Here is a 26,454-nt window from a genome sequence, read left to right as displayed (position 1 = left end):
CTTTCAAACATCAAAATGTCATTTATTAATATGTATTCGTGTCAAAATGACATAGAAACATCTTTTCCTATTCTATTTTGCCTGGAAACGCTTCCAACACGCTTGCGTGTCGCGTGAAAAATAGGCGTCGGTTCTATTTCTGGCATGCACGCGTTTTCCACGCGTCTCGAGCTGCGCCCAGACGCGTGTCACGCAGGCAGTTAACATGGGAGCCGAAATAAAAACGGACACGACACGCAGCCAGTGTGTCGCCGGCCTTACAAATCTGGAACGCGGTCATTCTTAGAAGTATCGATACTAATAAATTAAGGAATCGTGACGTTTTTAATTTCCGGTTTACTTTTGAAGTATCGGTGCACCGTGCAACAGAGCAAGGTAGGCAACGTACTTCCATATGTCACTCCTCGCGTCATCTTTTTCTACGAGTCGTGGGCCACTTGTGCTCGCACATGCAGCCATCTCGCTGTAGTGTTTTGTCACATGACACTGACAGCGGCAGGTTCTTTGCTGCGTGCGTCAGGAAAAAAACACAGACGTCCGTTTTTTTTGTCTTACGTGGAGTTTGCGTTGGGGTTTGGAATGAACTACAAGCCGGTCTCTTTGAATCCATCTTTTACTTGTGTCGAAAGTTGACTTAAGTTTTGTCGCTCGAGTTGTCTTCGCTGATACGGAGAATGGCGGCGTCGCGGCGAATACACAAACCTGCCAGACATAGCCAGGTGAGCGTGAACGCGCATGACGTCACACCCAGTCTCAAATTCTGTCCCGAATCCCTCTTATTTATTTTACTGTACAGGATTATAGAGGCAATCGCAGTGATCAGAGAAGGGCTCATTCAGCCCATCAGGCATTTGTTTAAGCATGTATGGGTAAGAAAAACGGGTATTTTTAACATGAAATGTTGCGCAATGCACCTTTAAAGTTTGACTGTATTACTGTCATAAATCTACAGAAGTTCTTATTGAGAATTAAGATTTGTATGTTTGTTTTATTGAATTATTCTCTGAAGTCACTATTATGGTGATCAGTATTTGCTTTAGTTGATCTCTTGACCCTTGACTTTTGTTGATTTCTCTTACAGAAATTGCATTACTGTTTTCAGAGAACATTACTGCATTGATAAATAAAGAGATTGATGAAAAAGCATATCAACATGACTACTTTAATGATAGTCAAATGACTGCATTAAAGTGGTTTAAACAACTGCTTTTTCTGTAGATTCATGATAGGCTTAAAGTTAACAATTATGAAGTTGGAGCATTCATGAAAAAAAAACAACAACAACAAAAAACAGAACCAGCCACTGTGATATCACTGTAGTGCATTAACACTGAAAAGATGAAGATATCTGTGTGAAACCAGAAAGAGTTAAATCACAAGTTTATTATGGAGTACCACAAGGCTCAGTACTAGGACCGTTACTTTTCATGTACATGCTACCCTTGTGAGATATTTGTAGGAGGCATGGCGTTAGTTTTCACTGTTATGCTGATGATACTCTATATTTCTTCATGCCCCAAAGAAACCAATTCATAAAATTAATGGAATGCATAGCTGATATAAAAAATTGGATGACTACTAATTTCCTTCTACTTAATCTGGAAAAAAAAACAGAGTTTCTAATTATTGGACCAAAAACCTTAGCACGCAATAACCTAAAATACTGTCTAACACTTGATGAATGTTCTGTCAAGTCTTCGTCGTCGGTTAGGAACCTGGGTGTGCTCTTTGATACCTATCTTTCATTTGAAAGCCACGTTTCTAGCATCTGTAAAACCACATTCTTCCATCTTAAAAATATATCTAAACTACGACATTTGCTCTCAATGACAAATGCGGAACAGTTAGTTCATGACCTCAGGGCTAGATTATTGTAATGCTCTACCGGGTGGTTGCCCTACACGCTTAATAAACAAACTCCAGCTGGTCCAAAATGCAGAAGCTTGTGTAAGAACTGATTTTCCTGCTAAAACAAAACGCACCCTGCAACAAAGCCATAAAATGCACCCTGGACAGCAGATAGCAAAGACAGAGCACAGGACCTTGTCCTGCCCAAACTTATCTCCTTGTCCCCTTGTTTGACTTCAACTCATCCCCCCTCTCCCTCCTCAAGGCACTGAAAGTTCATTAAGAATGTTTATTTAACACATATGGTGTATCTTGTGAATATGTTGTTTTTCCTTTTCATGTTTGGTATCATTTTAAGTGTCTCAGTGCGATTGGTAAAATGGTCTTAATTTCATTGCAGTCATTGGTTTAATGAGAAAGATTGAGAACTCAGGAGAACCTGTTTCTCCTCTCTGGGTGATGTCTCTATACGATATCTCAAGAAACCAGGTGCTACCCCCTGGGGTACATGAATTGGCCCAAACAACTCTAAACAACATTTGTTTAACCCCTGTTGTTCTGGTCTGGTATTTAAGGCGAGGGGACAGAGCAATCTTTGGGACTCTTTACCAGGATGATCCCCCACAGTGATGTTTCAGTGTTTTCCGGTTGGAAGGCCCTGACACATTACTGTGTGTCTCTGTCAGGAAAACATTACTTACTTTTAGAGTCATCTTTGAGTAAATTATGTCATGTATTTTCTGAATTGGCTTTTAATCATTTACTTCTGTAATTGGCATGATACATTTTTACCTGACAAATAAATGTTACATCTTGATTTATTCTGAAGTTTTCTGAACTCATTATTTTAGTAGACTATGAGGAGGCTGGTGCTCCCGCAGATCTGTGTCCAGGATAGGTCAAACTAAAGGCGCATATGAACGGAGCAGTAGCTCGTCATCTGAAGACCTTTTGATTTCTGTCTATCACTGACCTGGCAAGTTGTACGGAAGTGGCTAAATAAACTACACTTTTTTGTGTGAGTGAGCAGTAGGCAACTGACTGAAGAGGTATTAGCAAACCCTGCACCCTCTGACCAAGATCAGACTGGCGAGGCTGTGTCCGTGAAATCCACGTAAACCTGGGGCGTGTGACTCTGTGCGGCATCGCGTCCCTTAATGAATGAGTAATTGAAAGTATGGGATAATCAGAATAATCAAAGATCTAAATGAATTCATAATCAATATTTATGATTATTTTCTAATCAGAAATACGATCTAAATTTGATTATCATTTGAAACTTACTAAAACTAAATTCCAATAAATTAAGTGAACTTCACTGGAGCGCTGAAAAGACATACACGCATTAAACCTTCGCCAGGCCGTTGGATTCCGTCGTTGGGCCAATGGATGGTCCTTACAACTCGAGTTCTTACCAGAACCAGGAAGTATGACCATATTAGCCCGGTTCTGTCAACACTGCATTGGCTCCCTATTAAACATCACATCAATTTTAAAATATTGCTGATTACTTTCAAAGCACTAAATGGTTTAGCTCCCCAGTACTTAGGCGAGCTCTTAATGCATTATAGTCCTTCACGTCTATTGCAATCTCAAAATTCTGGCCAGTTGATAATACCTAGAATATCAAAATCAACTGCAGATGGTAGATCCTTCAACTAAAAACTAAAACACATATCTTTAACCTGGCATACACAGGACACATTATCAATTTCTATTAATCAAATCAGTTAAATGATTGTTAGGCTACATAGATCAGGTCAGCCGGAACTGGGAACACTTTCTATAATACCTGATGAACTCGTTACATCATGAGAAGAATGGCTAATCTTACGCTATGCTAATATTAGTCTGTCTGTCTCGTCCTTATCCAAAGGTTACCATAGTCTGGTTGATGACTTTTTTTTTCTTTTTTTCTTTTCTTTTTTTTGCAGAACTGCATTATAGATTAAATGAAGTAATTTAATAATTGAAGATCTTTTCAACGGAATTAAATCAACACTGAACTGACTTCAGTTGAACAGCCGAAATGCATAATTTTTATGGAAGTAAAATAATGTCAAATGTTTTTGAAATAAAAAGCCTGTTGAATTGCACTATTTGAAAAAAATAGGCATTGCATTAACCATGCTTCAGTGTTTCCCACACATAGACTAATTCGTGGCGGTGCGCCACAGAATCATCACCGGCCGCCACATAGGCCTATTGCGTTTCGTTATAAAAAATTTTTTTTTTACGCTATTTAAAACCCGTCTCTCTGTCACTCACGTGTCTCTCTCACAAGCGAATTTTTGTCTCGCCAAAGTCTTATTTGATCGGTGAGTGATGTAGATAACTGCTGCGCTTGCGATAGGGAGTATTACTGAAAGAACGAGCAGAGAGAGAGGCCCGGTAGCGCGCGCGTCTTCAAACTGCCTTGATCTCTCGCTCCCTCGCGCATATTAATCAATATCACGATGGTAAAAGATCGGAAGACCGAAGTTTCACGTGGAGCATTCGGATATTTTTTCCATGAATTACCGCTGGGTGTGAATTGTGCTAAAAAAAAGAAAAGAAAAAAAAAATACGTTGCCTTATCTTCTCTGAAAAGATTCAGCTGACATAAAAACACTTTCAATAAACAAAACTAAACCTATCCAATGATGAAATGTTTTCTGTGTTGACAAATCTTGTGTGATGTCCTAACTGCTGGCTGGGATAATCACACAACGCGTACAAGTCCGCTAATGACACGTCCGATTTGCAAACTAATGACTCCTTTGAACCGATTCCATTTAATGAATGGTTAAAACAACTGATCTGTCCAACACTGAATCGGTGTATAACTAATCGGTAACACTTTACAATAAGGTTCCATTTATTAAACTCTAGTTAACTACATTAGTTAACATTAACTATTAATAAACTGCACATCTACAGCATGAATCAATCAAAAGTTGTATTTATTAACATTAGTTAGCCTAATGCACTGTGTGAAGTAACAATAAAAAAACAGCTGTTCACTTGTTCAACTAAGACTAACAAAGATTAATAAATACAGTAACAAATGTATTGCTCGTGGTTCATTAGTTAGCCTAATACATTAACTAATGTAAACAAATCAAACCACATTTAACACCTCTTAAAATGAGAATTTAAGTGTGCTTACCCCATTTTTTAGTAAGAGTGTTTAGCAAGATTTAACCTTTACTGTATTTTCAGGTTATCTACTGTATAAGACAATGTGTAGAACAATTAGCAAAACAATCTTTTAGTTTAGGCTGTTTGCGGTAAATGCAGTTGGGTTGTCGAGGTCAAAACTCTAAATAAGCTGTGAATCAAATAAACTTACTATAAATAATGTTATGTCATTTTTTTTACTCTTACACTGAATGTTTGGATTTTGTGATGGTGTGAATCATTTTTGATTAATATTTAATATAATAAAGTTCTGTGTAACGAATTATTAATGAAGGCCCCGCCCCGCCCCGCTCCCCCACCACCACCACAAATTGCTTTCTAATCTGTGGGAAACACTGTGCTTGCATTTTAATGCATTTTATTTTTAGGGCTTGCATTTTTATGGGCTGAAATTCAACATGGTTGAATATTTAAGCTGTGAATATTTCAATTAAAAACATTTCAAACACCTTTTCATTATTAAAAATTAAATAATCCATATTCACCTTTCAGATTTCACTTCCAAAATATACAAACTGTTTAAAAATACAACCTATAATATTCAACAGGCAATTTTTGGTCCATTTTATTTCGCTTCACAAATTCGCTTCCACAAATTCAGTGGTTCAAATTCGACAGTAAATTCAACATCGACGTCCAGGAACTGCAGGAAAAGCAGTAGATTGCCGAACATACTCTCCATCTGCTGTTAGTCGATCTCACCATCAGATGGTGCAAAAACGCGTTTAGACAAAGACCAGCAAAGTTAGAGCAAGTCATTCATTCATAAAACTCATTTACAGCAATGTAAGTGTATTTGTGATTATTATGACGGCTGTTTTATGTTAAATTCAGTGCCTTCACGGTTACTTTTCCTGTGTAGCCTACATGCATCTTTCTCTACCGTGAACGAGATTATAATGTTATTCCCCGATGCGGATATACAGATCCAATGTTACATTTTTGAGGTTGACATATTTTTCTCTTCGTTGTTTAGTTGCCTTAACTTTATATTGTGGTGATGTGCTGCATGCAGGCTATTAGGGTTTCCCTCAATACTTCAGGATTCCCCTGCTGGACAACGCTTAACGTAGCTTAATGGACTACAGTGATGTAAAAGAATGTCCAATGTCAAGCCAATTTTACATTTAGTCGTTTAGCAGATATTTAGAGAGAGAGAGAGAGAGAGAGAGAGAGAGAGAGAGAGAGAGAGAGAGAGAGAGAGAGAGAGAAGAGAAGAGAAGAGAAGAGAAGAGAAGAGAAGAGAAGAGAAGAGAAGAGAAAGTGTTAGTATTAATTGATCAAGTGTTTTTATGCCAGTATATCACGAAACGCTCAGCATGAAACTTTGCGCGTTGTTCATATTCTGAGTCCATATGCTTGCCTGTAGCCTATATAGTAGCCTACATCCTACATCCCCAATAAGGTGCAAGATTGATCTTTCATATCACTGTATTAGTACATTAAGCTACGTTAAGCGTTTTGTCCCGACGGAAGGGGAATCCTTGAGTATGAGGTATTGAGGGAAACCGATTATAATCCTGTTCATGGTAGAGAAAGCTGATGACATGTAGAATGCACAGGGAAAGTAACAATGAAGTTATTGAATGAAACATAAACACAGCTTTTGTGTGTTTATCATCTTTTCCGCATATACTGACACAGATAATCATTTTCATTTTATGAATGAATGTCTTCGTCAACAACAAGCGCTTTTGCACCATCTGATGGTGAGGTCGACTAACAGCAGATGGAGAGTATGCTCGGTAATCTATTGCTTTTCCTGCAGTTCCTGGACGTCAATGTTGAATTTACTGTCGAATTTGAACCACTGAATTTGTGGAAGTGAATTTGCAAAGCGAAATAAAATGGACCAAAAATTGCCTGTTGAATATTATTGGTTGTATTTTTAAACAGTTTGAATATTTTGGAAGTGAAATATGAAAGGTGAATATGGATTATTGATTTTTAATCATGAAAAGGTGTTTGAAATGTTTTTAATTGAAATATTCACAGCTTAAATATTCAACCATGTTGAATTTCAGCCCATAGAAATGCAAGCCCTATAAAAATACAATGCATTAAAATGCAAGCATGGTTAATGCAATGCCTATTTTTTTTCAAGTAGTGCAATTCAACAGGCTTTTTATTTCAAAAACATTTGACATTATTTTACTTCCATAAATTTTACTGTAATCCCTGTAAAGCTGCTTTGAAACAATCTGTATTGTATAAAGCGCTATAATAATTATGAGATCATTCCCTGATTGCTGGGTTGACATTTTCTTTGGAAAATGATGGCAGCATTATGCTGCAAAAACTGGTTTTGATATTCCATTTGTTTCAGAGTTATAGTGGTTGAAATCTGGAGAAAAGCCTACTCATGCAACACAATAGGTGAACTATTGAGCATTAGATCCATAAAAACATAATGTATTGTATATTGTAGTTTTTGACTCACCAGTGACTTTGAGAACCACTTTACTGCTGTCAAATGCAAGTTCTCCACTGACATAACAGTGAAATGAACCTTCATCCTGAATCCTGAGTTTCTCCAGGCGTAGAGAGACGTCTCCATCCTTCAGTCCACCAGACTGATCTGACCACAGAGTCAGGGAGCTTCTGTTCCTGAACGATTCCTCCTGGACGTCCTGGATCTTCCCATGCTGATAGAGGAGAACAGGGTTGCTGAACTGGTCATGACGGTACCAGTGGATCTCCAGAGCTTCAGCGTTCTCAGGAGGAGAGATCCAGCAGGGCAGAGTGACTGTGGACCCGACATGAGCCACTGTCTGATCACGAGGAACCACAACAGTGAACGACTCTGAGAGACACAGAGAGACACAGAGAGATATACTATAGATATAAAGATATAAAAGATATCCCCCCCCCAAAAAAAGAAATACTATGCATTAGAGTCTTTAATGTATGTATATACTGTATTTATTTTATTTTAATAGTTACAGTGACTCGTAGCATTAGCAATATTAACCAAAATTTGGATGCAAAAAATTTCCATTATCTAGAAGATCGTGCAGATTCCCATTGGAATGACTGGATTAAAGACTGCACCTGTTATGTTTATTACATTTTTTGGGCTTGGGGTAAAAATGCCATGAATGTTCACATAAATGCCTTAAATTTAAAATACAGGTGCAAAAACTAAAACGATTGACTGTTGTGATTAAAGTGAAAAGTGAACATGAATAAAAAGTGTCAATTGTGGAATTATATTCATATCTACTCATGTTGCATCAAAGCTTTTTTAAGCAGTTTTTACAGCGTTGAGCATCATAACCATTGAAGTTTCCACATTAATCCACGGGCAAATAGAGGAGTTTACATTAGTCATCGCTGAGGAAGAAATCTGCAACACTGGAGTTTTGTTCAGCGAGCGTTCCGACAGAGTTCTGCAGTCCCACAAATTCTCTCATCATGAACAACTAAGTTCAGATACGATGTCAATAAAAACATCTTTATGCAGTGTAGACAGCATTATTTATTATAACAGGAGTTCTGATGAACTCATTCACAATTATGTGAACGTTCTTTTCTCACTTTCAGTAAGCTATAGAAAGATTAAGCTATAAATAAGATTCCCAATATAAATAACGGTTTTGTTTTTCATGCTACTAAGATAAGCAATGTGAAGACTTGTTTTTTTTTTTATATCAAGGACAATAGTCGACAATAATAATAAATCTGAAATGTGTCGGTCTGAAGTCGCTTCATTACTCATAGGTGTGGTTTGGGCGTAACGTGAAATAAACCAATCAGAGCGACATCTCACATTCCCTTTAAGAGCAGGCGCGCTTGTTCCATGGCGGATTGCTATTATAACACCGGATTTATGATTCATTTACATTTACATTTAGCAGACGCTTTTGTCCAAAACCACTTAAAATTTAGGACTAAATTAAGTGAGTCATCGTGAAGAGGCAAAAACCACGCAAGAAGTGCTCAACATACGAAGTTCAGGCATTGGTCAGAGTAGCATCAGCCCGATAAGAGAGGATTTAAAGGAAAGGATTTAATTATTTTATTTTATTTTTATGAGGTTAAGTGCTCACGGAAGAGATCGGTTTTCAGATGTCTTTTGAAAGTTGCCAGGGATTCTGCATTCCGGATGAGGGTGGGAGAGCGTTCCACCAGCATGGAACTGTGAATGAGAATGTTCTGGAAAGTGATTTTGTGGCTCTCTGATGGAACCACGAGACGTCGCTCGTTGACCGATCGTAGGCTTCTGGTAGGGATGTAGACTCGTAGGAGTGAGTGAAAGTAGGAGGAGCTGAGCCTGTGATAGATCTGTAAGCAAGCGTCAATGCCTTGAACTTGATGCGAGCAGCGAGAGGTAGCCAGTGCAGAGAGATGAATAGAGGAGTGACGTGGGCCCTCTTGGGCTCGTTGAAGACAAGACGAGCTGCAGCGCTCTGGATCATTTGTAGAGGTTTAGTTGCACATGATGGAAGTTTCAACAACACAAACACAAATTTGTTTTCCTTTCAAGTAGGCTATAGCCTACAAGTTATCCTGCTTTTTGCCATGGCTTGCCATACTGCCCAGAACAAACTATATTTTCTCCACACGAGATGTTTAAAACCCTGCATGTAGTTTTTGTGAAGACGAGCGCATATCTTACATGTGCCAGACATGATGCACACTTTTAGATTTTTGATATTTAATAAAATAAACTGTCAAATCATGTGTAGGCCTACATATTGCTATTTTTTTCAGTACCACATGAGCTCATATTTATTTTAATATCAACTATCTAAAAAATATGCATCATGACACCTACATGTCAAGTCAAGTCAAGTGTATTTATATAGCGCTTTTCACAATACAGATTGCATCAAAGCAGCTTCACAGCATTAAACCAAAATAACAAGGTTGTTTCTAGTGTAAATTTATTGATTGATAAAATTAAATTAATATCCCCAAAATATCCCCAACTGAGCAAGCCAAAGGCAACAGTGGCAAGGAACCGAAAACTCCATCAAGTGACCTAATGGAGAAAAAAAACCTTGGGAGAACCCAGGCTCAGTCGGGGCCAGTTCTCCTCTGGCGTTTATGAACTAGAGGCCAGATTGTAGTTTGAACAGTAAGATTTAAAATGTTATATGAATGCCTGGCTGAAGAGATGCGTCTTTAATCTAGTTTTAAACTGGGAGAGCGAGTCCGAGCAACGAACAGTATCAGGAAGACTATTCCAGAGTTTTGGAGCTAAATGTGAAAATGCTCTCCCTCCTTTGGTGGATCTGGATATCCTAGGTATGACCAAAAGCCTCGAATTTAGTGATCTTAAAGAGCGCGATGGATTATAGGGTGATAGAAGATCCGTTAAATAGACTGGAGCTAAGCCGTTTAGGGCTTTATAAGTCAGTAGCAATACCTTGTAATTAATACGGAACTTTATAGGTAACCAATGTAGTGATGATAAAATCGGTGTTATATGATCATATTTTCTTGATCTAGTTAGAACTCTAGCGGCGGTATTTTGGACTAACTGTAGCTTGTTTATTGAGGATGCAGGACAACCGGCTAATAAAGCATTACAGTAATCTAGTCTCGAGGTCATGAATGCATGAACTAACTTTTCTGCATCAGAAACTGATAGCATGTTACGTAGCTTAGCAATGTTTCTAAGGTGGAAAAAGGCTGTTCTTGTAACATATGAAATATGATTTTCAAAAGACAGGTTGCAGTCTAGTATAACACCCAGGTCTTTTACTGTAGAGGATAAAGTAACAGGACATCCTACTATGTTAAAGTTGTATTGTGAGAGGTTTTGTGGGTGGTTTTTTGAACCGATGATTAGTACCTCTGTCTTGTCTGGATTTAATAAAAGAAAATTGCGCGTCATCCAATCTTTTATATCTTTAACACACTCTGTCAATTTGGATAATTTAGCGTTTTCATCCGGCCGTGATGAAATATAGATTTGAGTGTCATCAGCATAACAATGGAAACTAATTCCATGTTTCCTTATAATATTTCCAAGTGGCATCATATATATTGAGAATAATAGAGGGCCTAACACAGATCCCTGCGGCACTCCATAGTTTACTGGAGTTATGATCGATTTTTCTCCATTTAAATAGACAAAATGGTAGCGGTCTGATAAGTATGATTTGAACCAGCTTAATGCTTGTCCTTGAACACCAGTATAATTTTGTAGTCGATCTAAGAGTATTGTGTGATCTATAGTATCGAACGCAGCACTTAGATCAAGTAAAACTAGTATTGAGATACAGCCTTGGTCAGAAGCTAAGAGTAAATCATTTGTGATTTTAACGAGCGCAGTTTCAGTGCTATGATGCGGTCTGAATCCTGACTGAAACTTTTCATAGATGTCATTTTCTTGTAAGAAAGAGCCCAGTTGGGCGGACACAACTTTTTCTAATATTTTAGACATAAATGGAAGATTTGAAATGGGTCTATAATTTGCTAGATTATTATGATCTAATTGTGGTTTCTTAATGAGAGGTTTTATAACTGCCAGTTTAAATGTTCTTGGAACATGACCTAAAGATAAAGATGAGTTAATAATATTGAGGCTCTTCCACTACAGGTAACACTTCTTTCAGTAGTTTAGTTGGTATAGGATCTAATAAACATGTTGTTGTTTTAGATGAAGTGATAAGTTTATTTAACTCTTTTTGTTCTATAGTTGTAAAGCATTGTAATTGTTCTTGTGGGGCGATAATTGAGGCTGAATTATAAGGCGCGATTGAAGATTGAACGTTTACAATTGTGGTTCTGATGTTTTCTATTTTCTCAGTGAAGAAGTTCATGAAATCATTACTACTAAACTGTAACGGAATATTTTGTTCGGGTGACTTCTGTTTATTTGTTAGTCTAGCCACGGTGTTAAATAAAAACCTTAGATTATTTTGATTATTTTCTATTAGTTTGCGGAGGTGCTCAGCCCTGGCCGCTTTTAGGGCCTTTTTATAACGTTTTTATTTTTATAACCTACATGAACACTTTACAGTTGGTTGTATGACTGTAAGTCATTAACTTCAAATGCTATTGATTAGAAACGTGTGTCCAATGTCATATGTAACTTTAGAGACGGTCTCTAAATGTGCGAATATCCAGTGTCAGGCGAACCTATGCCAGTATATCACTGGGAATCGCTTAGTGTGAAAATTAATATAGCTTACATCCCCAATAAGGTGGAAGTTTTTTATATCACTGTATTTTGTCCATTGAGTTACTTTGAGTGTCCTGAGACCGCAGGGGAATCCTGGAGAGTGACTATTGAGGGAATCCCCAGTTCTGCAGCACAGCGCTGCAATATAAAGTTAAAAAAACGAAACAACCGAGAGAAATATATGTCTACTACCTCAGATTTAACGTTTGATCTGTACATCAGCATCGGGGAATATAATCTCGGTCACGACAGAGAAAGCTGTGCAAAACTTACATGTACAAAAGTAACAGTGAAGACTTCAATGTAAACACAGCTTTTGTGTCTTTATCAGCTTTTCCATATGATAATAATCACAATTCATCGCCCTGATAATAATCACAAATAGCCTACTGCTTGCTCCATTTCTGTAATTCAACGAATGAATGAGTCTCTCACCCAGGTGTGTCAAGGTCAAGGTGCTACAGTCCCACCAAGAACATTACCCAGCAAACACAGAACGTTGGCACAATGTAGCCAACCTTCTAACAACGTTTTAACAACATGGCCAAAAGGTTGCTATAACTACGTTGTGTAGTGAAGGTTGTTACAGCGTTGTCACAATGTTGACATTAAACCACCATTCAGGGCCATTGCTTAAGGTTGTGCCAACGGTGTCTTGACAACCACTGGACTACATATGTACTCGTCACTGCCCTGATAAATGTGTATATTCGTTTATTTTTTTTTATTTTTCACAAATGTATGACTTGGAAGTGCAATTTGATTATATACCGTTTTAATAAAGTTGAATTAACGAAACCTTCTGTCATTTTTACTCTTCAAAGTGTAGGCTACACTTGCAGGTGTTGATAGCCCCATTAAATAATAATATAGATAAACAATAAACGATAAAAAGTATATAATTATCTAACAAAATACACCATATAAAAATATTAGAACGTCGTCTCTCAGTTGCTGAATGTCGCGCAACAGCGTTGCTACAGCCGTCACGTCTTACAATTCTACGTTGTTACAATGTTGCGAGTAGTGTTGTCACGGTACCAAAATGTCAGTATTCGGTACCAATACCAGTGAAAATCCACGGTTCTCGGTACCAATTTCGGTACCAAAGGGCTAGAAATCAATAAGTTATTTGCTGATACTTCCTCGTCATCATGGAGAGCGCAGTTCGCACCGTTTCAAAAATAGTCAATCTCTGAATGCGAATGAACTTAGTCTGAATTAGTATTGTTTTTATACAGTATGAGGATCCTTTTTCAAATACAAGGTCAATATTGATTTTCACTAACGACAAAACAACAAATTATCCATGAACTTATATGGAACTACCCACTAAACATTGGACGTCGGATAGACGTGCAGATCATGTCTATATTGGGTCCGTTGGTCCATGACCAATTCTGGACATCTATTCGACGTCCAAACTAGGTCCACTATTTGGACGTCCAACCATGACCCAACTTGGATGTCATATTGACGTTCAACATTGGACCTTTGAACTGGGTAATTTTTTGGACGTCATTTGGACGTCTATGACAGGTGCAGGAAATTTGCATGATTACTAGGGGTGTAATGGTTCACAGTTTGGTTCGATATATATGATACACTTGTGTCACGGTTTGGTTCGGTACGTTTTTGATACAGCAAAAAGAAAGAAATGCCAGGGAAATTTCCTTGATTTAATTTTATTAAAACTAAAATCATAAAGTATTTACTTAAAGTAAGTTTTTACTTTGAGCAATTCTAGAGCTATAATTGACTCTTCTTAGGAGCATATAAAACAAAACAGCTCCTTGGAAAAAATGAAATGTAATATTGTAGTAGTTATAAACAGGTTTATTTTAGTTCAGATTAACATTTGAGGGCATCAATTGTATTCATAATGTCAAAATAAAACTGACGTAATGTTACTTGAAGGCATTATGCCTACTATTCCTGCCAAACTTCCATGGTTGCAGTTAGTGTTACTACAGTAAATCCATGGTGAATGTTGCTGATCTGTGGACACTGGATAGTTCATTCATGGCACAATGTTTCTTCCTGGTTTCCACGTCAGCGCTGTTTGATCCGTTAATAACGGAGAAATGTGAATGTTTATCACTAGATCTCGCAGCGATGTTATTACTTCTGTGGCGAATTCAAATGCTTTCTTTACTGGATCTCTTATTAGCGCTGTGTAGTAACAGTGTCGCATGATCACGATCGGCTCGCGCTGCACTGGTCCAAACTGATAAACGGTCCTTCAACCACACAATAACGAGCAGTTTCGTTCCGCTTGCATAGCAGAAATGCAACGTGCCAGAGACGTTGCCACAACGTAAATGGGTCATTCCTGGTATGCGGTGACTTTCCTGTCCCAATGATTTATTTACTCATATTTTCTCTAAAAGTAGTCACATATTTATAATAAATGGCTTAAATTGTAGATTTAAATATTCTTTACCATTTAAACAGAGATAATAGACATTAAAAATACTATTTTGTATTTTACACAATTTTAATTGATGTATGCATTTGTGACCGGTCACTGTTGGAACTCTGCATTGTGTGTGTTGATATAGAAGGAGACCGGACAACAGAAATTTCACAGGCCGGATTTTATTCTGTATGAATAAAAATAAAAGATCACTGCAAGCTTGAGTCTGTGGCCTTCTCTCAATCAGCCTCTCTTCAGTCGCATTTACCGCGAACTCAACGACATTTTACTCATTTCACATATTTGAGTTTCTAAAATAAACAACTCAATAATGTTTAACATTTCATTAAAAAAATTAAGCATTTTACATAAATTAAAAACAATATAAACAGAAACATGAAAGTGAACATACCTGTATGAATAAAAATAAAAGATCACTGCAAGCTTGAGTCTGTGGCCTTCTCTCAATCAGCCTGTTAGTGAAAGGCATTATTTTAGCCAATAGAGCTTGCATGCTTATATTAATGAATTCTCTCCAACAATACATGCTTTAACTCATAACATAATTCACACAAACTTCATACATGTTTGAATACGATTAAAGTGCATTTCAGAACAAATTACGTTATACTACATTAAACAAAACTCATTTCAAACTTTTCAGACAGAGCGTCAGTAAAACCCACCTCTCTTCAGTCGCATTTACCGCGAACTGAAGGAGAGCAACCAGAACCGGAACATGAAAGAACATTAATCTTAAAGGAGCCACGCACCCTATTTAACAAAACTGAAAAATGACCATGTAACCATAGAAATATGACATCTCAATTAATAGCAGAGATGGGGGACTCGAGTCATATGACTTGACTCGAGTCAGACTTAAGTCGCAAATTTTAGGACTTGAGACTTGCTTGACAAATATTAATAAAAGACTTGACTTGACTTTGACTTGATATTCATGACTTGAGACTTGACTCGGACTTGAGGTAAATGATTCGAAATAACTTGTCTTTTTAAAAATAAATATCTGTATTTGAACGCACCGCAACAATCACGTGACGCAGCAGGAACGCGCGCTGTGTGAACAAAAGCCATAAGGTGTGTTGGACATCGGCTGCGGCTGGATGTAACCGATCGGCGAGAGTAGCCGCGTACAGGCGGGGAGGAGCTGCAGACGGAGACGTGAAGTCGGACACTTTCTGGTTCCCGTAGTGACCGCTCACGTGGTGTTGCACAGTGGTGTAGTCTACGTGATACGCAGGTATACGCCGTATACCCACTAGAAAAGGCCAAGGATTTGCGTATACCCACTTAAAAAAAGCGTGAGGATACGTATCAACTTCGTTTTGTGTCAGAACTTTCACACTTCATTCATAAATTCATCCCGTCTGTGTTTGCGAAGCGACGGATCAAATCGAGGAATCCAGTCACAAATGGAACGTGCTATATAAAGCAGAACGTCACGGAATTTGGCTATTTTTGAATGAATAAATCAAAAGTAGCTGCTGTACAATGAATAAAATCTCGATTTGGACTAGTGTCTATGAATATTAAAGCTAAAAGAGACTGCAATTGTTCTACGCGTCTCTGGGAATGAGCGCTCAGTGTGTGCTCCACTACACACACACACACACACACACACACACACACAGAAGCACGCGTGACTCACGCTCGTGGTGTTTTCAGCGTTTCACTGTATTGAGACATGATGTAAGCTACACATGTGCATTTCATCGCAGAGCTGCTATGAGAGTCACTTGATGAGAATTTCACCATTTCATTTGATAAAACTATCGCCATTCATTCGTTTCATATACACATAGAAACTTAAATGTCTTTACGACAACCTGTCAAAATAAAAGTTCTGTATAACTTGAAGAAATTATAACAGAAATATATTACTATTGCACAGAGTATACAACAGGCCTAATAATAATAATAATAATAATAATAGTTTATTAAAACACACAGAAACTCAAATGTCTACAACTCACCAAAATAAAAGTTCGGTCTAACTCAAATTAATTAGAAAGAAATTGCACAGTAAAAGGTATTTTAAAATAAAAATTTTTTCAAAAACACCATTTCTAAAAGTAAATTTGTATTTGTGCCTATAATGTTTTTTAAAAAAAATTGTTGAAAATTGTCAACTGATAAAACCTGTGCTTCAGGTGTCACATGCCTGTCCTGTCTCGTGTAGCACATGTGGTGTTTGTGTTCCTGTCATTGTTTTGACCCCACCCTCCTTGTTATCTATTATTGGTTTCATTTGCCCCACCTGTTGTTCCTCATTACCTGCCTGATTTGTCCCTTTTATAAGTTCCTTTGTGTTTGCAGTCTGTGTCGGATCGTTGTCTTGTACACGTCTCCTGTTCTCCCGTGACCCTTCTGGTATGTTTGTTTTTGAAGTTGTCGTTTTGTATTTAGTTGTGTTTTCCCCCTCGTGGGTGTTTGTTTTACTTTGTTCTTTTGTTTAATAAACCATTCCTCTGCACTTGAGTTTTTTCCTCGTTTTCTTAAGTTTTACCGTGACAGAACGATCTGACCATGTCAAAAACTCAGCAGAGGAAGTCCCAGCATCCACTTGTTCCCCCGGTCTCATGCCAACAGTATGAACGCATTCTTCGTGTTCAATCATTGATTGCGCTCCGCCAGCAGGGAACTGATCTAAGGAAGTTCGCGGTCAAATTCCTTAGTGCAGCAGAGGGACTGGGTCTTAATGAGGAGCCCCTCAAGGACCTTTTCTTTTATGCCCTTGACGAGCCCATGGATTGGGTACTGAGAAGGGCGTATGACCGCAGCACTTTTGAGGGTATGGTGGAGGGTCTCGCTCGCCTGCAGGAGCGAGAGGCCATGAAGAGGGTCCCAGTTCCGGTGACCTCAGTACCGGTGGTCCCGAGTCCAGTGTTCCCAGTTCCGATGGTCCCGAGTCCAGTGTTCCCAGTTCCGATGGTCCCGAGTCCAGTGTTCCCAGTTCCGATGGTCCCGAGTCCAGTGGTCCCAGTTCCGATGGTCCCGAGTCCAGTGGTCCCAGTTCCAGTGGCTCCAGTTCCAGTGGTCTCGAAACGGAGGAAGAGGAAGAAGACTCCTTCCGTGACTGTTCCGGTGACCTCAGTTCCGGTGGTCCCTGTTCCGGTGGTCCCTGTTCCGGTGGTCCCTGTTCCAGTGATCCTGCTCGCACTGCCTGCACCACCTCAGCGATGCGTCACGTCTGCCCAGCCAGAGACTGTTCACGTCACGTCTGCCCAGCCAGAGACTGTTCACGTCACGTCTGCCCAGCCGGAGACTGTTCACGTCACGTCTGCCCAGCCGGAGCCTGTTCACGTCACACCTGCCGAGCCTGTGTCTTCGGACAAGCTGGCCGCCGCCGAGAGTGTTCCCGTCACGTCTGCCGAGCCTGTGTCTTCGAACAAGATGGCCGCCGCCGAGAGTGTTCCCGTCACGTCTGCCGAGCCTGTGTCTTCGGACAAGATGGCCGCCGCCGAACCTGTTCACGTTACGCCTGCCGAGCCTGTGTCTTCGGACAAGATGGCCGCCGTCGAGCCTGTGTCTGTTCCTGAGCTTGAGCCGGAGCCAGTGTCTGTTCCTGAGCCGGAGCCAGTGTCTGTTCCTGAGCCGGAGCCAGTGTCTGTTCCTGAGCCGGAGCCAGTGTCTGTTCCTGAGCCGGAGCCCGTGTCTGTTCCTGAGCCGGTGGCGCCAGTTCCAGTGCCTGAGCCGGTGGCGCCAGTTCCAGTGCCTGAGCCGGTGGCGCCAGTTCCAGTGCCTGAGCCGGTGGCGCCAGTTCCAGTGCCTGAGCCGGTGGCGCCAGTTCCAGTGCCTGAGCCGGTGGCGCCAGTTCCAGTGCCTGAGCCGGTGGCGCCAGTTCCAGTGCCTGAGCCCTGGCCGCCCGAGGGGTCGTCTCCGCCCTGGCCGCCCGAGGGGTCGTCTCCGCCCTGGCCGCCCGAGGGAGAGTCTCCGCCCTGGCCGCCCGAGGGAAAGCCTCCGCCCTGGCCGCCCGAGGGAAAGCCTCCGCCCTGGCCGCCCGAGGGAAAGCCTCCGCCCTGGCCGCCCGAGGGGTCTTCTCCGCCCTGGCCGCCCGAGGGGTCTTCTCCGCCCTGGCCGCCCGAGGGAGAGTCTGCTCCGCCCTGGCCGCCCGATGGACTCTCTGTTCCGCCCTGGCCGTCCGATGGACTCTCGGCTCCGCCCTGGCCTCCAGAACTGTCCATTTTCCCTGCCCCACCCTGGTCTGTCTCTCTTGTTCCCCCTGTCCCACCCTGGTCTGTCCCTCCCGTCCCGCCCTGGTCTGTCCCTCCCGTCCCGCCCTGGTCTGTCCCTCCCGTCCCTAGTGGAGCGTCTGGTAGCCGCTCCTTTAGGAGGGGGTAATGTCACATGCCTGTCCTGTCTCGTGTAGCACATGTGGTGTTTGTGTTCCTGTCATTGTTTTGACCCCACCCTCCTTGTTATCTATTATTGGTTTCATTTGCCCCACCTGTTGTTCCTCATTACCTGCCTGATTTGTCCCTTTTATATTAGAGTATACTCACTACAAAAAACTAGACTACACCACTGGTGTTGCATACTTTATCACAGCTGAGGTGAAATAAATGCAATATTTGCCAAATAATACACAGATGTTTCAGAGACATTTTCATTCAATACTTTATGTACTGCTTTATACAGCGTCTGTTTGAACAAGAATAAAGTTCAACATAAGGTACTATCAATGAAGTGGAGTCTACGTTTTTTAAGCAGTTTTAATTTGATAAACATGACACAACATAACATGACAACGACACGAAAAGAGTTTTCACTGTTATAATAAACTGATTTGAGAGCTTTAGAGGAACTAAAGGTGTTCGAATAAACACGAAACACACGTGATCGTTGTCATGCGGTGAATCCGGCCAATCGTGGAACAGCTGTGTCGTCATCAGCCAATCGTGGAACAGCTGTGTCGTCATCAGCCCTCCTGCAGCCGCTCTTGAGAAGCTGCGCTGGCTGAGTTCTCCGGCTACTCTCGAGTCGCTCTCGCGGTACTTTGATGGCACACGTCACAGTCACGTGGCGTCGGCGCTGTATCAAGTCGGACAAAATTTCTAACCGGCATGCACTGCTTCAAGTCAGCCGCCGATCGGTCTGCGGAGAGCTGCATGAAGTCGAACAAGCCTATTATAATGACGTTGTCGTAGTGATGACGCTGAAGCGCGGGATCGTTCGCCAGCTGTGAAACGGTCTGTAATGCGCAAGTTTATGATCGAATCAGAGAGAAAAAAAATGCACAAGCATGGTTTCTCGAGAGAGAAATCGCAGCTCATAAGCAAACTTAAGACGCTGCTGAGACATTAAAGTCACATCGATGTCATGTATCTTTACGGGATTTTTACGGGTTGTGTGTGAACGCACTCTCTTATTCCGGAAAATCACTGGCAGTGTGAATGAACCTAAATCAAACTAACCCGAGTCAAATCCCGGGTCACTTTATCCGTGTATTTTCCGGAATCTCTGTGTGAAAGGGGCTTTGGTCACACACCCTGACGAAGGCTCATTAGCCGCAACGCATAGGTGTGCAAGTAGCCTAGCTAGCCTACTTGTCACCTGATTTTAAAATATTAAAGCCATGATGAAATAAAGGCTTTCTATATATTTTTAATAATATTCGGAGTGTCTTGGATTAATGTTTTTTTTATGATCTGAATAATCCCTTACATACAAAAGCACAGCGAAAAACAAAAAAATCTTGAAAATTAAAATCGGGTTAACTGTAATTTAATAATAATTAATAACACATTGGTACAGAGTCTACCATTCTCTGGGATCTGTTTTCATGATAATCAAATGTAAAGAGTTTTATCTCTAAAAACTGATTAGCATATAACGCTAGTATATAGGGCATAGAGTAAGTAAAAATAAATCGCTAATACCACTAACAAGCACCCTCATTACCGTGTTAGTGTGAGGCTATTTTGAGCCTTGTTAGTGGTATTAACTAGCGATTTCTTTTTACTTACTCTGTGCCCCATATACTAGCGTTATAAGCTAATCTGTTTTTAGAGATAAAACTCTTTACATTCGATTATCATGAAAACAAATCCCAGAGAACGGTCGACTCGGTAACCATGTGTTATTACACCCCAGGTTCATTTTGCGCCGGAGTTGTCCTTTAATAGCATAATAGCATGTGTACAGTGTCTAATAATTGGATAGTTTTTGGGGATGCACATAAAAGATTGTAAAAAGACACCTACACACAAAGAAAAAAAAAACATACAGACTTTCGAACCGAACCATGCATACACAAATAAACAAAACAAAAATTCAAACTTGCAAGCACAACCATGCACACATGCAAACAAACAATACACTCTTCACTCATACACACGCACACACATTCACTCACAAATATTAATGAATCAATCACACTCAATCAAATCACCTCTCTCTCTCTCTCACACACACACACACACACAGAGAGAGAAAGTCAAACACAACCATGGACATACAAACAATACACCTTTCACTCATACACATACACATGCACACACATCATTCACAAATATTAATAAATCACTCACTCACACAGATTAATAATGTACAATAGTCAATCCACCTGATTGACAGGTGTAAGTTTTGTGTCAATTCAATTATTACTGTTTTTTTCTTGTTATTCTTTTGTTAAAAAGGAAAGATCTAACTTGTTGTTAAGGATGTGTTCATGTTCCATAAAGGGGATGCCAGTTTGAAGAATGCCATTTGGTGGCATAGGAACCATTATACTTGAATTGTGAATTGTTTAATATCTTTTAATGGTCTACTGCAATGTTTGAGGCATATTTATTTTTCATGCTTTAATGTTGGCCTAATTTCAGTTACATTTACATTTTAGGCTATGTAGTTTGAAATTTTATTTCTTTTTTAGATTTTTAACCACTCAGCTGTATGTGGAAATGCATATTTAAAAAAATGTTGCAAATAAAACCATAGTCCACAACTATAGTTTTAACTTATCTTAATATATAAATTATGTGAAATCATCAAACGTTTGTATGACTTGCCAGTGACTTGTGACCCAAGCTATGACTTGACTTGACTTGCTTGACATAAAGCAGTGACTTGACATGACTTGACTTGCTTTTCACAAAATTGACTTGGACTTGCTTGAGACTTGAAGGTTAAGACTTGAGACTTACTTGTGACTTGCACATGTGTGACTTACTCCCACCTCTGATTAATAGAAATCAATATTAGAAGAATAAATGAAATTCCAGAATGCAAAATGAAAGATATAACAAATGATAATAAGAAAGGGAGATTTTGAGTGAAATTAATTAATAAATATAACACCCGTTACACATTCAATTTTATCATGTCCTCAGTGCACAGTAATCAACTTCTGCAAGAAATATAAACCATGAAATGACAAAAAACTCAAAATATTTTTAAATTGTGTTATTAACTAGGCTAAACTGCCTCTAATCATACATATAAATCATGTTTAAATATAGGTCTTTTTCTAAAAAATTTCTTCAATTACTGCGTCCCTGAAGTCATCTTCCACCCTGTTAGAATGCACTTTCTGCCTTCCAAATCTGACTGCAATTTCATTAAAACCATTTTCAAGAAGTGACATCATTTCTTTTTCCCGCTTGAATTTAACTGTACAAACTGAGATAAGCTTCAACTCTCACTCCTAACTTTTTTTGTTGTTTTTGAAATGTTATCCTGCTTGTCCCACCCTTAAAGTTCCACCCTGTTAGGCTATGTTAGTGAGAATGTTTGTCCTATCAAAAAAATGTAAAAACAAATCTGACATAGTTATAAAAGTTCTGTTCATCTGTAGAAGGTTAGCTAGCTAAATGTTGAACACTCAAAGAGCTATGACTAACTTAGCTCAGAATTTTCCACCCTGTTAGATCTATAAACCTAACAGGGTGGAATGTGAAACTAACAGGGTGGAAATTCTAATGGGATTTTGTATATGTTTGTTAATCTAGTCAATTCAAATTAATTATAGTATCTTTATTTTTAATCAAATATAAATAAATAAAAATTTAATTTATTATGTCTGTCTTCTCTAATTTGTAAATATTTTTCTAGCCATCTGAAGAGAGAATTGTTTAGCCACCATGATTGATTGTGATAAGGAACCACATAGCTATTTTTTGTGTCCCTCCCCCAAAGGAAATTTGGATTTTTTTTTATTTTATTGTTTTGAAACAGTATTATATAGGTGCAATTACACACATTACTGGTGGCAAACAATGCAGGACAATGACAAAAAGCTCATCCACTGAACCTTTTAACACTGGTGTTCCACCCTGTTATATTCCGTTCCACCCTGTTAGACAAGTCATTTTAAATAATAATTTGATAGCAACGTTAAATGTTTGGTATACTTTTTTGTCTTATTTTGTGAGGTGAGGAGCACGAACAGCATATGTTTTTGAGCCAATTTTTTTTTTTTTTACCATATTATTTGCAAAAATGGGCACAAAAAGTACCTGTTTTTAATAATCAAGACATATACTATTCATCAAAAATTGTTTTGCTTGTTTCAAGAAGAAAAAAAAATTCTAAGATGGCTTAAGGGACATATACTACCCAAGAAAAGTTCATTATTGTTTAACATTTACATTTTTAACATGTTGTGATAACTATGTCCCTAACAGGGTGGAATATTTTCATGGACAGTGTCTGAACAATCTACCCATAATCATTATTTTTTGAGTCCCTGAGCTTGACCAATATGTATTCCTTATAGGTAAACATGTCACTATTTTGGTAGAATGCTAAAAACATGAAAATCATGTACTTTTTTTCCCAACACTTATGAAGCCAAAATGTCACCGCATACCAGGAATGACCCAAATGTGTTTGCTGGGTATTCACCAGCCATCACTGGAAGATTTTTTTGGAAAAAAGGCAAACCGAGAGAAAATCTGAATGAATCCAACCCTGTTTGTTTTGTTCTTACCAGAAGTCTTTATGAGGAGATTCACCAGTAAAGCGATGATGATAATAGACATCATTCCTGTGAAAATACAGACAGACTCAAATAAAACAAACCCTGAGGGATTTTTCCCTCAAACACGCGAATAATATGAGAGAAATATGATCAGACTGTCACTGTCGTGTTCAACGAGGAAACATAAACTCACCGGAGACAGAGACTCGTCCGTTAAATCACAGTAATCCGGTTGGTTTAGATGAATATGAGCTGTTCAACACAATAATAGAGTCAAAATAAACGATAAAATAGACGAAAATCAGAATCTATGAAGCGTGCTCCCGATTTTCCTCCTTTACTTTCACTTTCCATAAATAGCGCGATCCCAATAAAACAGACGTCATCAATGACGAATAACGCTTATATTCAGTTTAATTCTGTTAGATGTGTTTTTGTGTAATAATCTTTGCGGTGTGAACATGCGTGTGTGTGTTTTCTGTTTTTACGAGGCGATTGAATATGAAACAATGAAACAAATCCATACAGATCTAGCTTTGACAGTGACGTGTAGAAGGATTTTTCCCGTCATGGATCGACTAGAAATAGCCTGCAGTGTGCGAAATAGATGATCGATGATCGATGATAAAGAGTAAAGACGACCGAGACGACATCCCCTTAACAACTGCGTGCATTTATTAATACATTAGCACATAGCTAGCATGGACAGGATGATGATGCATCATATGAATATATGGTTAGTGTGAAGTGTACCTATCTTCGGATATTTATATAAGGAGACAGTAGACCGTCTTTTACTAGACTTTATTTTTTTACCATGACGCAGCCGCATACATGTGTCTCAGCTCAATAGGCTTGTTTGAGATGCGCCTCGCCGGAAGTGTAGTGGAGAGTAGCGCTGCAGTGAGAGGAGGAGTGATGAAGCGCAGGAAAGACGGACAGATCTCTCTTCTCGCAGTGGATCTGACACCTGCGAGATCAAAGATGGATATCGCGGGATTCACGCTCGTGCACAGTGTTGCTAATAAACTGGATGGAATTCAAGTTCTGTTGCTTTTATATGAAAATAAATAAAATGAACAAGACACCCAAAGTACTTGTTATTTAATTCCATTCCAAATACATGTTTATCAATATTTTTTTCTTTAATACAGACATATATGGGTGGGAGACATGACATGCAATTCTACCCGTCCATGATGTCATAACCTAATACAAATGGGTATTTTTTTTAAATATATATCTTCATGTTGTTCCTCTGACAAGATATTATTACAGCATACCATAGCTGTAGTTGGTGTATAAAGACCTCTACTTCAAATTTTTATCTAAACATCAAAATTGTCATGTGGTGTGACTGTCCGGGATATGTGTGACCTTACTAATATGACAATATATATCAGCAAAGTATAAATAATTGATAGATTTACAGTTTAAGTAACAGAATTAGGCCATTTCAACAGACACAGAAAGTGTTGATGTCTGTGTATGATTTTAAAGCAAGTTCTGGCCAAATACATTTTGTCCGTAAAATGGGCATCATATGGTGTGACACTGCAATCTATATTTTGAACGGGCAATAATTTGGACATCATTATGATGAAGAGGTCCACACTCAACCAGGAAGTTGCAGTGCCATCTCTGGAGTGGTTTGCAAGGTCAAGAGTTGAGTTCTGGCTTTTTACTTTTTAATTAAAAAGCTCTGTATCTGATATGCTCACTAGTGGTCAGTGTTTTGTGTCTTATGGTGTGACATCATTTACATAAAAATGAAACACTTTTATACGAATTTTACTTATTAATTCTTAAAAATCATTCCTGCCATGTGGCAATTTACATGCTAAGTATAAGCTAGCTGTTTTTAGTTAACCAAGAGATTAGCTTAACTGAACAAAACGTCATGGTGTGACACTGTGTCATATGGTGTGACTGTTTTTCTAAGTCACACCATATGATATATTTGTCACACAATATTACATACACCTTTTTAATGATAAATAAATAACTATTCAAAACATATTCAATGATAATAGTGAATGTTTAATGGCGTGGGAAGAATATTAACAGAGATATCTTCTTTATGTAAATTGCACGGAGTTAACCAGTAGTCAATACGAGACATAACGGTACATGCCTTATTATTCCACGTGAAAGAATTAATACCAGGGAATTTCTCTCTCCAAATATCTATTACACTAAACTTCTGCATAAAGGCCTTTAGTGTGGAGTTATGATAATTTACACTGCGAGGTGGCCATCGGTCAAGGGAGTTGTCTAAGGTGATATTAAAATCTCCTCCTATAATAACAAGTGAATTTGGGAATTTAGATAAACAGTGTGTAATACGACTCTCTAACTTTTTGAGTAGAGCATCATTTTCAATTTTAGAATTGTACCCATACAAATTTATAATAATTATAGACACCAGATCTAGTTTAATAATTAAAATAATGAAATGGCCAAGGGGATCCCCCTCAGAAAATAAAATGTCCCCAGAAAATTTGTTTTTTAGAATTGCAACACCAGCTGTACGCTCAGACCCATGAGCATCATCACCCCATTGAGCTTTCCAGAAATATACATCTTTAGGCGTTGAATGAACTTCTTGAAAAAAACAAAAATCACATTTCTGCTGTTTAGCAAATAAAAACAAAGCTTTACGTTTAACATTAAATCTTAAACCCCTGACATTAAGAGTAACTAACGAAAACGACATGAATATATGAACAGAAGAAACAGGAACAGTTTTAGAGAAACTTCCATCCCCTTTGAAATAAAATAAAGTAAGAATAAACCCGGTTATGAAATTATAGAAAACATTCATCCACAATTAACTTGCATTAGGCAAGTAATAAACCTTAGCGCAATCTTACAAGTTGGCTTAGAACAGGTCAGAGGGGAAAGTGTTCATATGACGCAAGATGAAAACCACTT

General features: G+C 38.9%; 1 protein-coding gene across 1 annotated transcript in view; it reads right to left on the bottom strand.

Annotated features, from left to right (window-relative positions):
• LOC311079260 (butyrophilin subfamily 2 member A1-like) overlaps positions 1-24,476 on the bottom strand; it is a 32,709-nt gene extending 8,233 nt beyond the window's left edge. Inside the window, exons 1-4 of the mRNA XM_084108519.1 lie at positions 24,337-24,476; positions 23,714-23,772; positions 23,530-23,586; positions 7,469-7,831 (exon numbers count right to left, since the gene is read on the bottom strand). Of these exons, the coding sequence (XP_083964645.1) occupies positions 7,469-7,831; positions 23,530-23,584 (418 nt within the window). The 5' untranslated portion in view covers positions 23,585-23,586; positions 23,714-23,772; positions 24,337-24,476. The remainder of the gene's footprint in view (positions 1-7,468; positions 7,832-23,529; positions 23,587-23,713; positions 23,773-24,336) is intronic.
• Positions 24,477-26,454: the final 1,978 nt, after the last annotated feature.

This window comes from Abramis brama (assembly GCF_963993115.1).
Source record: "Abramis brama genome assembly, chromosome: 3".
NCBI classification, from domain to species: Eukaryota; Metazoa; Chordata; class Actinopteri; order Cypriniformes; family Leuciscidae; genus Abramis; species Abramis brama.
This window is presented reverse-complemented; position numbering and strand designations above follow the sequence as displayed.